The sequence below is a fragment of the Macrobrachium rosenbergii genome, chromosome 55 (assembly GCF_040412425.1).
Source record: "Macrobrachium rosenbergii isolate ZJJX-2024 chromosome 55, ASM4041242v1, whole genome shotgun sequence".
Classification (NCBI taxonomy): domain Eukaryota; kingdom Metazoa; phylum Arthropoda; class Malacostraca; order Decapoda; family Palaemonidae; genus Macrobrachium; species Macrobrachium rosenbergii.
Window position 1 is genome coordinate 91,761,088 of NC_089795.1, and position 16,750 is coordinate 91,777,837.

At 37.1% G+C, this 16,750-nt stretch overlaps 2 protein-coding genes across 4 annotated transcripts; both read right to left on the reverse strand.

The window, feature by feature from the left end:
- Positions 1–1,443: 1,443 nt before the first annotated feature.
- LOC136835660 (protein Star-like) lies at positions 1,444–8,237 on the reverse strand. 3 transcript variants are annotated; one of them, XM_067099476.1, is made up of 2 exons: positions 8,168–8,237; positions 1,444–2,943 (listed from the first exon to the last, which is right to left on the reverse strand). In XM_067099476.1, the coding sequence occupies exon 2, from the start codon at positions 2,932–2,934 to the stop codon at positions 1,999–2,001; it is 936 nt and encodes a 311-aa protein (XP_066955577.1). In that variant the 5' UTR covers positions 2,935–2,943; positions 8,168–8,237; the 3' UTR covers positions 1,444–1,998. The 3 variants fall into 3 exon arrangements, with proteins under 3 accessions (XP_066955577.1, XP_066955576.1, XP_066955578.1); XM_067099475.1 differs by lacking the exon at positions 8,168–8,237 and adding an exon at positions 3,912–4,145; XM_067099477.1 differs by lacking the exon at positions 8,168–8,237 and adding an exon at positions 3,812–3,921.
- An 863-nt stretch (positions 8,238–9,100) lies between these two features.
- On the reverse strand, positions 9,101–13,681 carry LOC136835194 (uncharacterized). Its single transcript, XM_067098422.1, has 4 exons — positions 13,586–13,681; positions 11,372–13,227; positions 11,034–11,190; positions 9,101–9,798 (listed from the first exon to the last, which is right to left on the reverse strand). Exons 1-2 carry the CDS (start codon positions 13,634–13,636, stop codon positions 12,277–12,279), a joined length of 1,002 nt encoding a protein of 333 aa, XP_066954523.1. The 5' UTR covers positions 13,637–13,681; the 3' UTR covers positions 9,101–9,798; positions 11,034–11,190; positions 11,372–12,276.
- Positions 13,682–16,750: the final 3,069 nt, after the last annotated feature.

Below are 16,750 nucleotides of genomic sequence, written 5' to 3' on the forward strand. Positions count from 1 at the left end.
AAAAAAAAACTAACAATATTTAAAAGTAACTTTCCATTTTTATGATTAAGGAGTATTTTTAAATATACTAAACTTTCATTTTTATAATTATGGAGTTTTTAATTATCTTTTATCGTATCGATATACTGAAACTGCTGTAAATGCCTTTAATTTTCAAGAATAGGTTATAGGATTATTTGCCCGTTCTTTAATTATATGGATTATATATATGTATGTGTATATGTATATATATATATATATATATATATATATATATATATATATATATATATATATATATTTATATATATATATAATATATATATATATATATATATATATATAATATATATATATATATATATATATATATATAAAACGTATTCAACAAGTTTCCTAATATCAACTGTGATTTACTTTTTAAGAATGTGATTAACCTGGTTAAAAACATTACAATAATGATTCGATTATTTGCCAGTAGGATTACCTAAAATTATTAGTATAATTATGTATTAGCTAATCTAAAGAAATTCGTCAAAATCTGCTTTGATAGAACGAGTTATTTACAATATTTTATTTGTATTTTCTTTCCTTATAGATTAAGGCCATTTTGTAAAAGTGTAAGATGAACATGAATATAATGTCTCTATTTTTAGCCTGAGTTTGAATTAAACCCCTTTCTGAATAGTAATTATATACATACATGCATATATACATATATATGTACACATGTATATATACATGTATGTATATTTGTATGTAATTGTAAAAACCACTTTGCCCTCTCAGAATGCAAATTCCTGAGATGTATGCTACTATTGCACCAACCCCAGCTCTCTTGCCAGGTTAGGTTAGGTTAGGGTTAGGTTGGGTAGGTTAGGTTAGGTTGGGTTAGGGTTAGGTTGGGTTAGGGTTAGGTTGGGTAGGTTAGGTTAGGTAGGCTAGGTAAGTTAGGTTAGGTTAGATTAGGTTGGGTTAAGTTAGGTTAGGTAGGTTAGGTTAAGTTAAGTTGGGTTAGGTTGGGATAGGTTAGGTTAAATTACCTCAAGAGTAATTTGGGGGTGGGAAACATAATGAGATTACTTTCAAGAAACTTCTATGGTTAGTTTTTAAGATGTGGCATCCCACTTTTCTCAGGGTAAGGTCCCAGTAGTATATTCCTGAGATGTATGCTAGTACTGCACCAGCCCCGGTTCTTTTGCCATACCCCTAGGTTAGGTTAGGTTGGGTTAGGTTAGCTTAGGTTAGATTATCTCTATGGTAATTTGGGTGTGGGAAACAAAATGAGATTATTTTCAAGAAAATTCTATGGTTAGTTTTTAAGATGCAGCATCCTGCTTTTATCAGGGAAAGGTCCCAGTACTCGGTTACCCCTCGGGAAAATGCATCCGAAATATCAGGGCGAGACCACTTGCGTTACCAACTTCACCACGAGAAGGATATAAAAATCTAATGTTTCTCAGGCGGAAATATATATATATACAGAAACCACTGGCCACTTTTCGCCAGATCCGAATACAGTTGTAATAACCTTAATGCATGGAACTTCAATGTCACAAGTTGCATCAATGGTTCTTTTATAAGCGCAGGCATTTAGAACAACACCCCTTGTCCCATAGAAATATAAAGCTTTAAGCTTATCAAGGCACCTGTAACATATTTCTGGCATGTATATATTCTTAAGTTCTGCAGCGTTGACGTGAAGATTATATAAGTATATATACATATATACTGTATATATATACATATATATACTGTATATATATACATACAATCTTACACTTCTAGGTTTTTAAAGCAAAAAATAAGCAATTTTTCATTTCATAAAAATAAACAGTATCAAGGAATCACCTTCCTATCAGGCTACTTTAATCTTTCCTTGGTTTTTTCCCCTTGAGGCCATAAGCAAAGTTATGTTTGTCTTTTGTTCACTTTTAAACTAAGAATATTTTTCATGTTAACCGAAGAACTAGCTTGCTTAAACATTACCTGTTTCATTAACGCATTCAGGCTTTATTCTCACGTATTTCTGGTCACCACGGGATCAATTCGAGTGGACTGCAGAGACCTCGACCGAATTTTCTCCATCAAAACGGAATCTCTTTCCAGCACCATTATGTAGTTATTTTCCACTTCGTACTCCACCAGATGATAACCAAGTTTCTTCATATAGCTCGCGAACTGAGGGCTGAACTCGCTTTCATTAATCATTCCCCCGGGTGATTCATTGTAGTACTCCACAACCATCACTCTGACGGTGACTCTATCAAAGGGCAACGTCTGAATGACCTCCCACTCGTGCCCTTGTATGTCGAGAATCATCAGGTCTACGGTGGTGACATTCAGGGCGTGCAGGTAGGACGCCAGAGGGAAGCACTGAGCCAGAAAATAAGACTTGACAGAATTCCGGTTCCATTTGTTGTCGAGTTTCCGAAAAGGGGAGCTCATGGGCCTAGAGTTAGACCTATAGACCAAGGGGTGGTCGATCGACCGCCCTTGCAGGGCCTCGAAGGTGGTCCTCTGAGGGTAAGGGAACCTGGAAATGCACGAATTGGAGGTCCAGGCCTTCCGTCGCTTCCAGGTCAGCAGCTGGAAATTGTCTGGGTCGGCCTCTACTAGAAGACCCCTCCAGCCCAGTTGCTTTTCCAGCCATAGCGAGTTCGAAAACATTTCCCCGTCGAAGGCTCCGGCTTCAACGAAGAACCCACTGCGCTGGTCGCTGAAGAAGTGCGTCAAGTGGTTGCCAATGACCTCGAAGCTGGACCTCGGGTAGCTGTATTCGTCGTAAAATTTCGGCGGGGTCAGATTGTACGGCTGAGTCGAAGGCGGTTCCAGGTACTGCGCTCTCAGGACTTCCAGCACTCTGGGGTCGTCGGAAGGGGGAGGTCCTTCCAGCCACCACCTTCGACAGTCATTTTCATCCGTCAGGTATCTGACGGTTGGACCAGACTGCATGAAAATGATCTGAAAGTGGTAATTCTGGAATTAAAGCAATGTCTGCTCTGTTGACCAATCTGGGATCTGAACACCAGATTTCATGAAATTCCTTTTGTTATCAGATAAAGCCTTATTTCAATTAGATTTATTGTCAACATTCATATTCATTCAGTGTCTAGAAGGATGAACATGTGCACTGTGTTTGTCCTCTTTCATAAAGACAGGTCAAAAGGCAGTTTGTATGTACGTATTATGTATGTATGAAAGTATGTTGACTCTCTACTTGCTGAAGACAGGAAGTGAAGTAATAACTTCAGAAAGTGAAGTAATAACTCCCTGGTCCATCCATCCAAAATTTGGGAAAAGACCACGACCTTGTCCTGAAGATTGTCGCTACAGATGTTATGGGTCTAGCATAACCGAGAGAGAGAGAGAGAGAGAGAGAGAGAGGGTCGAGAGTCGAGCGTTAAATGCCCCTACCATGTAAAAAATAGATATAATAAAATTACCTAAAGCCAAGTCCCAAGCAGAATTAGGCCTAGAAACTAAGATCTCACATTAAGGACATTTTAAACTGTCTCATTAGACGTTGTAGCTAAAGAAATATTAGACAAAAAGGCATCATAAACAAATGAAAGGACTAACTTGAGTACCAAAGGCGCATTTTTTTTTATCTTTGATATCTTTGAACAACACCACTAAGCTATCAATTCAGGCCCCACAATGTAAGGATGCGTCAAAGCTACAATAGAACATGTCACAAACTCATGTTGGAAACATTATGTAACGTCCAAATAGTGTTTTATGGACCTATTTTTCCTCATATACATATATATATATATAAGTATTTATACATGCATATTTATATGTGTGTGCAGCAAGCATTCACACATACCTAAAGCATCTCTCCACCTTTCAACAATATCGTCAATTTTCTTTGTAGAATCACAGGCAAACCACCGAAACAAATAAAAACGCAACCGGCCAACACTCACGACATAAATGACAACAGCAGTGGCGAAGAGAATTTTGTCTCGGGCAAAGGAGGAGGAGAAGAAGAAGAAGAAGAATCCTCTCCGCTTCATTCTGCAAGAACCGACTGACAATGAAAGCACAAGTTGACTCTAAGAACAGACCAGAGCAACAGTATATGAAGAGCTTTTTCCTCTTCATATTTTGCCACGTGACTTGGCCATTTGGCCAGGAGACTTGCATCACGATGAAAGGAAATTTCTACCAACATAAATTGAGTATAGAATTTAGGCCAAAGGCCAAGCACTGGTACCTATGATGTCATTCGGCGCCTGGGACCTATGATGTCATTCGGCGCTGAAACGGAAATTGACAGTATAACGTTTGAAAGGTGTAACAGGTGGAAAACCTCAAAGCAGTTGCACTCTGAATTGTTAGGAGAGGGTGGAAAGTAAGATGGAGGAAAGAGAAAATGAACTGAGGGATAGCAAAAGGAATGAAAGGGGTTATAGCTAGGGGCTGATGAGACGCTGCAAAGAACTTTAGGTAATGCCTGCAGTGCACCGCATGAGATACAATGAAAGAACTACCCACCCTGCGGAGGTGATTAAGAAAGCGGAAAGTGTCAGAAAAGCTAGTTAGGTCGTTTGAAATTATCTATAAAAGAACGAGGATATCAGTGATAGCAGTCTTGTGGTAAAACTTGAATGTCTGCAAGTTAAGATTGGTCTATGCTAAAAAAAACTAGCATCACATCATCTGGATCATTGCTTAAACTCTATATTCTACTTTATTCTACAGACCATTCTAAGAATCATTCTTTTGGTGCACGCGCCAGCGAAATTTAAAATATCCTTCTCATTCGTTGTTATAAAACATGAAAATTAGGCTGCAAGACCAAACATGGCGCAGTTTGAGCCAAATCACTTTTTATGGTGAAAAGTAGGAGTTGGGGTGGATTGCTGGCCAGCAAGACTGAAGAAAGGGAATGGGTACAAAGAGGTTAAAAGTAGATGCAGCTAGGACTTAAGGGATGCTACAAAGGATACAGTGCGTCAGTGCGTCACATGAGACTAAAATGTCTCTTTATAGTAGCATAATGAACAACCTGCCTTAACGTAAGCTGTCCCAACACGAATAGGCCTACTGTTAGTAATCAGAAAGCAGACAACACAGTTTCTGACTCTTAAGAACATTGTATGGAATGTTTCCATAGCCAATGACATGGAGTTAATCTAAATTGTTAATTGGTATTATTTTAACTTGAAAAGAGATCCAGCATATCCCAATTAGTGTTCATATTGGTATACCAGTATTTGAAGGAAGAAGACAAACAGTGGTGACTGTATTGAGTAGAATAAGGGCATAAAGTAATAACATTGTGGACTATTATCGTTATCTAAACTTTACTGATTCCTTTCAGGAAACTGGTCCAGAAATGTTCACAAATTCCTTTTTTTTTGGGGGGGGGGCATCTTCCCTCCCCTGTTAATCTTCTAATATTTTTGCAATCTTTTCCTCCAGCGCACTCTTCGATTCAGCTTGGCTCCATTACCCTCGGGCCTGTCTGTTTGTCTGCGGCCTGCAGCCTGCCTGCCTGCCTCTCTCTCTCTCTCTCTCCCCCATTCTTTTGTTATTCTCTCTCTCTCTCTCTCTCTCCCATTCTTTTGTTATTCTCTCTCTCTCTCTCTCTCTCTCTCTCTCTCTCATTCTTTTGTTATTCTCTCTCTCTCTCTCTCTCTCTCTTCTTTGTTATTCTCTCTCTCTCTCTCTCTCTCTCCCATTCTTTTGTTATTCTCTCAATCTCTCCCTCTCTCTCTCCCCATTCTTTTGTTATTCTCTCTCTCTCTCTCTCTCTCTCTCTCTTTCTTTGTTATTCCCCTCTCTCTCATTCTTTTTTTCTTATTCTCTCTCTCTCTCTCATTCTTTTGCTATTCCCTCTGTCTCTCTCTCTCTCTCAAATAAATATATATGCAAAGCAATTATATATATACAGAACAATTATAACAATTATACATTTAATATATATATATATATATATATATATATATATATATATATATATATATATATATATATATATATATATATATATATATATATATATATATATATATATATATATATATATATATATATATATATTCAATAAAGAAAAATATACAGAAAGCTCAATGACTTTTTGCATAGTTCCATACAATGTTCAACTGAAATTAAACATTTTCTGACGCAGTTTTATACTCTACAAATACAATAAAGCAAGGATACATTTAGTTTACCATAATCTTTAGTTAAATGTTCGAGTCAGTTGACAAATATTTCTGCTTTCTTTAAAAGAGAATTTTAATAACTTTTGAATATTCTCTTTCTCTCATTCTTTTGAGATTACATCATCCATCTGCGTATGGGCCACGCAGAATCTCTCTCTCTCTTTTCTCTCTCTCTCTCTCTCTCTCTCTCTCTCTCATCTTTCAGACATTTTTTCCAGATTTTTTTATTTTATTTATTTATTTTTTTTATGCTGCAACCCACATCGAGCAACGTGTATTATACTCTCCTTACTAAAAGTAAAGTTAGTGTTTCCTCTAACTAACCCCTTTTCTTTGGTGACTCTCTCTCTCCCCCTGAGGCTTGAGCACAGACATACTGCATTCCCCTACATGTCTACAAGTTGAGACTCTCCCTACAACAAGTCTTCAACATTCCTGGGTAGACCGTAGAATCCCTGCATATGATTCCCCAAATTCGTGATTCATCACTACCAGGTAGGAATAGGCCTAATTTTTGGTCATTGATTTAACTTAACAGAATCGGAGGGTACAAGACTCGACATAATTTTTCTTGGTGCATGTAACTTGATATAGTAATGGATAAGAAAATGATTACTCGTATGATATACTGATAAGCGATAGTAAGATTTAATGATACCTCATTTTAACTGATTCACAATATTATTGAGCAGATTCTCACCAGATTATATTTGATAGTACAGATTTCAGAAAATGGAGAAAATTTATTTTTCTAATAAAAAATTCGAAAAAAATTAAACCCACTTGCAAGCGTGTGTTTGTTTTTATTTTTTTGTATAACTGATACGAGCTAACAAAATTTCAACTTAATATTTGGTAGTGTGTGCTGATCAACAATATTTGGTAATTAAACTATCCTGAAATGTCACCCAATGGGGAGCTACTGACTATCTCAGTCTAGCTGGTGGACCTGGGGGCGCAAATTAAAATATTAGCCTAGGGCGCAGGAAACCCTAGAGCCGCCCCTGTCTGTCTCTCTCCATTCTTTTGTTATTCTCTCTCTCTCTCTCTCTCATCTTTCAGAGCTTCGTTCTCTCCCTCCTTAACTAACCCCCCCTCTCTCTCTCTCCCCCTCGAGGCTTTTCTCCCCCCTCAACAACCTCCCCACCCCTCCCCTCAAGAATCGTACAAAACTCGGGAAGTAATGGATAATGCAACGTATCTAGTTAGAGAACCGTAGGGACTTAGTGCCGTCAGAGCACCTCACGCGAGGTGTACTGTAGGCATTACTTAATGTTCCTTTCAGCGGCCCTTCGGCCGCTAGCCGAGACCTATCTCATTTCTTTTACTGTACCTCCACGCATTCTCTCTTCCATCTTAATTTCCACCTTCTTCTAATAATTACTTCATAGCGGAACTGCGAGGTTTTCCTCCTGTTACACCTTTGCAACCTTTCCATTTTCCTTTCAGCACTTAATGACCTCATAGTTCCCAGCACTTCGACCACGGCCTAAATTGTATAATTTAAGTCGAGACCTGAAAATCAGATTTGAATTGCCCATTACCGTAAATTGTCAATCATGAACCTCTTAACCCATTAAGTCTTTCCATATTTTAAGGTGCAAAGATTCTAATGCCTTGTATTTAAAAACTCAAAACCTCCTTAATTTCTTGATCTTGAATCTTAATGGGGAATACAGATCAAGTCTTAACGAAAACGAGCAGAGATGCTCACCCCCTTAAGAACTTAAAAACGCAAAAATTTCATTTCTTGATTCTGACCCTAGTGGGTTGTTGGTTAAAAGTTCCTAAACCCTTGCAACCCTCCAAGTTCAGCCTTTACCCTTTAGTAGCACGCAGTTCATACGGTTTCTTACTACGGACATAGATTGCCAAAGACTGTCATTATGCAAGTACTTTTTACCAATAAGAATCATTCTAATTAACTGAGACCTCTAATAGTTTACGTTCTAAGTCTCCACCTTTATGTTAGCCACTTGAGCAATTCCAAAGCTTCTCTGACAACCTACCTACTCCTTTTAGGCTCCGTCCACACGATCGAACTTTGTTCGATGAATTTACTTTATCGAGCAAAGATTGGGTTTCTATGCTGGCGTCCAAACGATGACAGTTGAACAGTGTGAAAATGATGCTGACGGCAGCAGCGAGAGTGATTGATGTACGAGAAAATGGACCGTTATATACATCGCTTCTCACATCCCATGGGACGGGCGTTGATTTAACTATCAAACTCAAAGTTACCTCACGAAACCAGTAAACCTTGGACATGTTTAAATGTAGGGAATAACAGAAAGGATAGCTTACTGACATTTTTTAACAACTTCGTACGTCAGACAACGAAGTCTCTATACCCGTCATCCAATCTTAACTAGCAACGACCAGAGCCTCTGTAATAAGTTGTTTCTCCGCTTCTGACGCCACATCGAACAAATTTCGAACGTGTGGATGCAGCCTTAAAACCTACTTACAATTCTTCCCGAAACTACATGCCTACTATGAATCGGCATTTAGATCAATAGACCTATCATTCGTAGGTTTACACTTCTTTGCATCAGTTTATCAGGTGTCAAAACCTAAAGCCTGTAAATCTTAAAATGCCAGATTTGAATCTAAGTCTTCAGCCTGTAAATCTTTAGTCCAAATTGAATTTAAGTTTTAGTTCTGCAAATCTCTGAAAAGTTCGATATGAACTTGAGTGCTTGCCAACAGCTTAACTAACCCTTAGGCAAGACTAATTTTAGAAACCAGTTGTTACTTCATCTTAACTCGCATTTTCTTTACCATAACTGACTTTTAGTTCGTGGCTGTTCAAAACAGTTCAAAATAACTGGTGTTTCAGATAGGTCAATATAACTACAACAGGAAAGCCACAGTGACCAATACCAAAAAGAATTTTCATATAACCCATTTTCAAATAATGAGTAGGCCTAGGTCATCTCCCCGAAGCCTAAAGACAATTACAGCAGCCTTATACATATTTTTTCTTTTCCCAGCAACTTATGATATAACCAAGTTTTCATGTGAAACTTAAATGCATCAGATTTTTCACCATTTTCATGAATTTTTTTAGATTGAAGCACAGCCTTTTTATTCATTTTATTTTAATTTTTATTATAATTTCCCTTCGAGCTTAGAAACCGTTCGGATTTGATTTCCTCAAATCACTTTGAAGTCTTATTTACCTCAATTCCTTCCACAAACAATAGAAGAAGGTTCAAGGGAGCAGGAATAAAATGGAATAGGAATACATTTTAAATTAATAATTTAAATCTTTTGTTACTATAATTATACAATTCTATAAACTGAAACAGGACCTGTGATTTTTTTTTCCATTGCGAGTTCACTCCAGAGTTAGTCCAAGAACTTAGGGGAAGTGCTTTTTCTAGCCACTTAAACAACTTGGCACTTCCGGGCAGCCAAAGCAGTTTCCTGGGTAGACTAAGCAGTTTCCTGGGTAGACTAAGCAGTTTCCTGGGTAGACTAAGCAGTTTCCTGGGTAGACTAAGCAGTTTCCTGGGTAGACTAAGCAGTTTCCTGGGTAGACTAAGCAGTTTCCTGGGTAGACTAAGCAGTTTCCTGGGTAGACTAAGCAATTTCCTGGGTAGACTAAGCACTCCCGGGGCCAGACTAAGCAAATAACCTGTAGGTAGAAGCAACAACTTAGAATTCTAATCATAGACTAAGCAAATATATGATTTTAATAAATGCATGAAACGACAAATTTTAAACTAATTGATGACACTGAAACAGCAAAAGAACGCAAATTCCATGTACTATAATTCGGTACAAAATTATATTCAAAACAACCAAACTCTTAATGAAAACCGTTTTAAACAAGTTTTAAACATTAACTTAAACTGTAACGTAACTTTGAAAAATACCTTCCTAAACACAACACTTTTGCAATACGATGAACATTGAATATGATGTACCCAAGTAAATACCATTGCTCAACTAGAGCCTACACTTGAAGATAAATTTCAAAATTAACATCTCTTTGTCAGCTTCAACCCCACCCTAGTCAATCACCACCCGAGTCAACCACCACCCTCAACCAATCACCACCCTCAACCAATCACCCTCAACCAGGTCTCCTTCAACTGAGCTTAACCCCTACTCTCCAGGTTTCCTTTCCAGCATTTTTTTATACAAAACCGCCAAAATATATGACGAACGGTTACCTAAACAAAAACTAGAAAATGTACTTAAATCGACTACAATCCAGCTTTTTTATAAAAAGACAAAAATACATGGCAAACGGTTACCTACCCAATAAAAATTAGAAAATGGCACTTAAAATTGAGTAAAAACAGAGCTAATCAATAAGCATTTCCATGGGCAAGAATTAAAAAGAAAATCTGAATTGTAACTAGAAAGCAAAACATTCTACCTCGTCTCAAGTCTTGCTTTGGATGGATACCAATTCAAGATGGGAATTTAACACAAAAACAATACGCAGTAGTTTCATGAGCAATTGCAGTGATTTGCCAAGTCTAGAGTTAAACATTTGTCTGGAATTGAGAGACTCTACTATTAAAGAGTTTAAGAAACTTCTCAGACACGCCCTTGCTGCTAAACACACTGCTTGCTAAACAAGCCAAGAAAAACTTCAGCTGCTTGGCCTAACTCTCACAGCTCTATAGCCCATCCTCGACTTAAAAAAAATCTAAAAAAAATTACTACAATCTTTCCATTACCTGAAAATGGTGTTTAATTAGTGGTCTTGTTTTGTTGAAACCCCCGTTGGACTAGCATAGTAGGACAAAGCCTACTAAGCCAGCCAAAGGGGTACCCCCACCCCTTTAGGGAGGTAAAAAAAAAAAATGGAGCAAACATGAAAATTCAAAATCAATTACATAAGGTTCAGATACGTACCTTAACTTCTTAGTAACTTGCAATATATAGAAATGAACACTAAGGGATTCACGAACATTTGTGTAGCCTATTCTTCGAGAAACTTTAATAAGACGTCGCCACAACCACAAAATCGCAATGGAAGGCACCACAGACCACTGGCTGGAAGTTCCAGATTCTGGAAAGTAATAGGAAGCTTTTAGTACCATGCATGTACACGTTCAAATTTATAAATAATCTACTTACAATTTGAAACAAAAAGTAATCTCAATTTCTGTACGTAAAACATCAAAACACTAACTTATCCACCCAGATACAAGAAGGGGCTCTCAAAGTGTAAAAGATGGACGCTTACTTACTGTAGTCTAGTCTTCCGCGCCAGCAGTTTACGATGTTCCGAGTCTCAACAACATTAGTCGAAAACTTAACTAAACAACGCAATCCACAGACTTCTTGGGCACGTATGTCTCAAAAGCCTCCAAGAGCCAGATATATAACAGTCCATCGATAGTGACGGTACCGAATAAGTAAAGAATATAATTTTACAGCAAGCACTTCACGAAATCAATCAATCACTGAAAGACACCCTGGTCACTGGCTGGCTTACATACCGGTAGTCAGTTTTCTTGACGTCACCAAGCAACGATGATAGACTACGGTAAACTTACGCGACAGGTAGGCTATGTTGTCCTTGGATGCGTTCAGGCCATCAACAGAAACTTTATTTTGATTTTCATGGCAAATTACAAAGCCAGGAATTACTTGTTCTTTGTAATAATTCTCAATGGCTTGAAGTTTATTTATTTTCGTATTTTTTAGGTACATCTCCCAATGAACAAAGTTTGTTTGGAAATGAAAATAGCAATGTAGAAGCAGATAATCTGCAAGTCTCGTCACATTCTGGTCTCATAGACCTATATACAGAAATGTCTTTAAACGAAAGATTTTATTTGAGTAAATCTATAGCCAATACTACGAAACTATACAGGTAAACTGATATTGTTACTAGAGAATATACTCTCATCTGTTGGCTGCAATATACGATATACTTGGATATAAACATAACACGTAACCTCACAATAAGGGCAAAGAGATCTTATTATTATCATTGATAATCAATTTTTCTTTTTTTAACTTCTACAACTTACTGGAAAAGGGAAGAGAAATGTTTACATGACCCTGTTCTCATTCAGCATCATTTTTACCCAAAGGCATTCTAGTATCTTTGATACCAGACACCAAATTAATCATTTCTGCTCTTGTTTCAATCCTTAAGTAATGATTTCTGAGCATTTTTATACCTATCCTTATATTTGATTACGCTCCTTTTAGCAATGGCGTCATCTTTCAAAACGAATATGTAATTGGCCTCGTCGTCATTGTCTATGAGAAGGTAATTGATACTTTCCATGTAATTCACAAAATCTTGGTCCAGTTGGTTTCTATCCCCGATGGTTTTCGCATCGTGGTGATAGTGTTCGACAGCCAAGACCCTGATGGCTATCCTATTCCAGGGAATATTCTTCAAGATGTCCCACTCATTTCCCTGGACATCGAGGGACAGGTAATCCACTGAGGACACATTCAATGCCAGGAGGTAACTCCCCAGTGGAAAGCACTGGACCGTCGAATAAGCCACTGCTGAGAAATCTGCAAAGTCCCCTTCCAGACTGGTCAGAAAGGTTCCAGTCCTCCTGGAATTCGCTCGGTAGAGCCACGGCACGGCGTAGGACTCTGACCTCTGCTGCAGAGTCTCGAAAACCGCCTCTTTAGGGTACTCCTTCTCAGAGATGCAAGTGTTGGAGAGCCATGCTTTCCTCCTCTTCCAGACCAGGTACTTGAAATTCACTGGATCAGGCTCGATCAAGAGTCCAGTCCAGCCTAGGTGCCGTTCCAGCCAGAGGGTGTTGGACATGAACTCCCCATCCAGGGCACCGGCTTCTATGAAGAACCCGGGCTTGTGTTGTTCGCTGAAGAACTGCCTGCTGTAGAAGTGGATGAACTCCCAACCGAACTCGTATTGGTTCTGCGTGTATTTGAAATCGTTCTGATGCGTGAGGTTTAGTGGCAGGTCTGATGGAGGTGTGAGGTGGTTTAGCCGGATTGTTTCCAGCACCTTTAGGTTGCCCAGTTCCAGAGGACCCTTCAGCCTCACCTTTTGGTCACATGCGTTTACTGTCAGCTCCAGCTCTCTCACCTTGTGGACACAAGTAACCTAGAATAAGAAGAGGAAAATAAATATGCTCATTTTAAGACATCTGAGCTTACATAAACAAATAACCCCGAATTAGAATACAAAAAAAATTGTCTTTAACTTCAGATTATTATGCTGCTAGTCTCATACTATTACCCACTCTAGCTACAAAAAGGAACTAGATCAAATTGTTCTTTCTGCCCTAGGGCTCAAACCCAGGACCTCTTGCTGGTGAAGCAAGAATCTTGACCAATTTACGTATATATATATATATATATATATATATATATATATATATATATATATATATATATGTGTGTGTGTGTGTGTGTGTGTGTGTGTGTGTGTGTGTGATGATAAAACAATGATGATAACTTACACCAAGGGCAGAAAGCAAAAAGATTCTCAAAGCAACGGAACTGCGTCTCATCTCTGGGACTTCTTAAGATGCCATCCATTGAAAACTGGGTCCTCAGTTCTATAATGATAATAATATAATAATAATAAGTTATAAACAATAGTGGTATAAATTCAATAATAACATTAATAATAATAATAATAATAATAATAATAATAATAATAATAATAATAATAATAAAATAATAATAATAATAATAATAAAAAAACCAATTGAATTTTTTTACACATTCAGACACTAACAAACTAATATCCAGAGCCAAATTTGACCTCGAAGAGGTACTCACACTAACTCGAGGAGATATCTAGACTTGACCTCGAAGAGGTATTATTATTATTATTATTATTATTATTATTTACGCAAATATTTTCTGCATTTTTTGTCGTCCGTTCTTCCTAACTACTTAACCAACTCCTACTGAATTTTGCTGGCTGCTCTAGAGGCAAGAGCCCGTGACAGTAGAAGGCTAGCTCAACTTATCACACAAACAAAAATATTTTAACCTTTTTTTTTTTTTTTCCTCCCAATTGAAATGCGATTCCACCCCAAAAGTCACTTTCGTTTCTATCACAAAATCTACCAATATGTTGCCTGATATTTGGTCCAGCTTCGGTTAGATTTGCATATAAAACCATTCGTAACTTTTAACGTAAAAACCAGCACAATTATTAGTCTCTAATATTTATCAGCATTTAAAATTCCTCGTAAAAAAAGTGGTGAATTGTTTATACCTCTAATTTTTCCGGCAGTTTAAATGCGTCGGCAATAATAAACAAATGAATTTCACTTATAAACATATAAAGTTCCTGTTCAGTTAAGGTCAAAGCTGCATCAAAGTCTTCCACGAGCCCTTTCTTCTCTAAGACAATTTGACCAGAGCAAATTGAACGAGTCATCTAATTGTTTTCAGGAATACTTTTGACATGAGACTATAGACCCACTGACTGAACCAACTCAGACCAAATTAACTGCTTCGTTTTCCACCACTCACTTTTCCTCAGGTGCCAAGACAATGTGCGCCCACAATCCAGCCTCTGCACGCGAGAGGAAAATTTTGTCCGAAAACTGTGTAACAGACACTGACGGCTCCTTGCCTACGTGGCCACTGCCAAGAGACAGTTTTTATATAGATATATATATATATATATATATATATATATATATATATATATATATATATATATATATATACATACAAAATTCGGTTAGACGCAGAATTTGAATGACCTACACTGACGTCTTATTGTCCTGCTATAAGAGAGCATCATATGTAGTGTGGTTACACTATTTCATTCGTAGTTCCGGATCTTCTTCACGTTAGGCTGAGGAATTCAAGACGCTTTTCCTCCCTGAATTACTCAAGGAGGAAAAGATGATAAAATATTTATTGCACAATGAGGAAAAACACAATATGAAGGAATATTTTGTGCATTTGCCTATCAAGACGATAGGAAATATTCCTGCTTAAGGAAGACTGTGATTTTAAGTAGGAATACAGAATTTCCATTATACCTTTTTCATTGGAAATACACACGTTGTACATTTCTCTTGTAGAGGCATTGTTGGCTCTTTATACACACACACACACACACACACACACACACACACATATATATATATATATATATATATATATATATATATATATATATATATATATATATATATATATATATATATATATATATATATATATACATATATATATATATATATATACACACACACACACACACACATATATATATATATATTTAAACAAATATATCAAATAAATAGACTTAAAACTAGCATACAATGGTATGACTTTTACTACCTTGTGAAAAGGGGAATAGTAGCTATATTGTAAAATGAAATATTCTGTAAAAATCCGAGTCCACCATAGGTGTACTATTAACCATCTACATAGTACAATATCTAAGTCAATTTGTAGATATATTCAAGTTGAAATTTCTCTCTTTTTTACTAGTGTTCTTACAAATTACAAATACCTTTACAGTATTCCGGTTTCCACATATTTTTATGCTTTATATTTATACACAGTACGTGTATATTTTCTAAAATCTATCCTTACTTCTTCAAAGCACAACTTGATCTAAATCCTATTTCATTTTCATGATTCTTTTCTTAGTCTGATAACAGCATTTGCCCATATTCAAATTACTTCAGTAAAATACTTTATTAAGCTGGGTACTTAAAAATTCTCACCTGTCATTTGTTCTTTTTTTTTTCTTGAGCAAAGTCCCAATCTCAAATAGAGCAGGGAGTTAACAACCCTGCAATTGAAAACCAAGATTTATAAAACTTGCAACAGATCATGATAAGGCATAATGGCCAAGACTTTACTCCTGAGGATGATGACGCTTTCAAAAAATTTTTGTGTATTTATGATGTAGATAATCTGACACTATACACTACACCGTACTTTTCTCACAGTAAAAGTGATACCAAAGGAATTAGCTTCCAGGGTAAAGTATTCTCCAAAATTGGATGCTGCAGAATCTGAAAATGTTTTGGACCTACAGATGGACAAATCCATTCATAGCTGCCTTGCCAACAGATCAAAGAGAATATCTAGACATCTAATCCTCTCAAACTGACTGCCTTGCCAAATGATCACAGAGAATGCGTAGACAAAATCAACTCCTCTCCATCTATCTTCAAGATGATGCATATGGTAACTGAAGAAAAATACAATAACTATAGAACCCACCTTTTCCTGCAAGTTTGCTTCTACCTGTTGCACTTACCTGAGAAATGGCGAGAAAATTATCAATAATATCCAGTCCACCTTGTACATTTACAAGCAGGACCACCAGCGATAAATAAAGTTTGTCTTACAGACAGAGGCCCATATTGTTTGTGGAATGGAATGGAATATAAAAGTTAGGCTAAGGGCCATGTGCTGGGACCTACAAAGTCAGTCAGCGCTGAGGGGGAAACTTGAGAGTTGAAAGGTTTTAGAGGTGTAACAGGATGAAAACCTTAAGGTTGCACTATGAAACGATTGTTAGGATAGGATGGAAAGTAAGACGGAAGAAAGAGAATATGAACAGCGTTCATATTCTCAAGTTACAGTGTTGGGTGATGAGCAAATACCACTTACGAAAACTCTCATAAGCCATC

Bases quoted from the DNA above. Each gene is read 5' to 3' on its own strand.
- LOC136835660 (XM_067099475.1), bottom strand. From the start codon at position 4,001: ATGAAGCGGAGAGGATTCTTCTTCTTCTTCTTCTCCTCCTCCTTTGCC. The intron at 2,944-3,911 runs GTGAGTGTTGGC...TACCACTTTCAG, and splicing joins CTGCTGTTGTCATTTATGTC to ATCATTTTCATGCAGTCTGG.
- LOC136835194 (XM_067098422.1), bottom strand. From the start codon at position 13,636: ATGAGACGCAGTTCCGTTGCTTTGAGAATCTTTTTGCTTTCTGCCCTT. The intron at 13,228-13,585 runs GTAAGTTATCAT...TTCTTATTCTAG, and splicing joins TTTTGCTTTCTGCCCTTGGT to GTTACTTGTGTCCACAAGGT.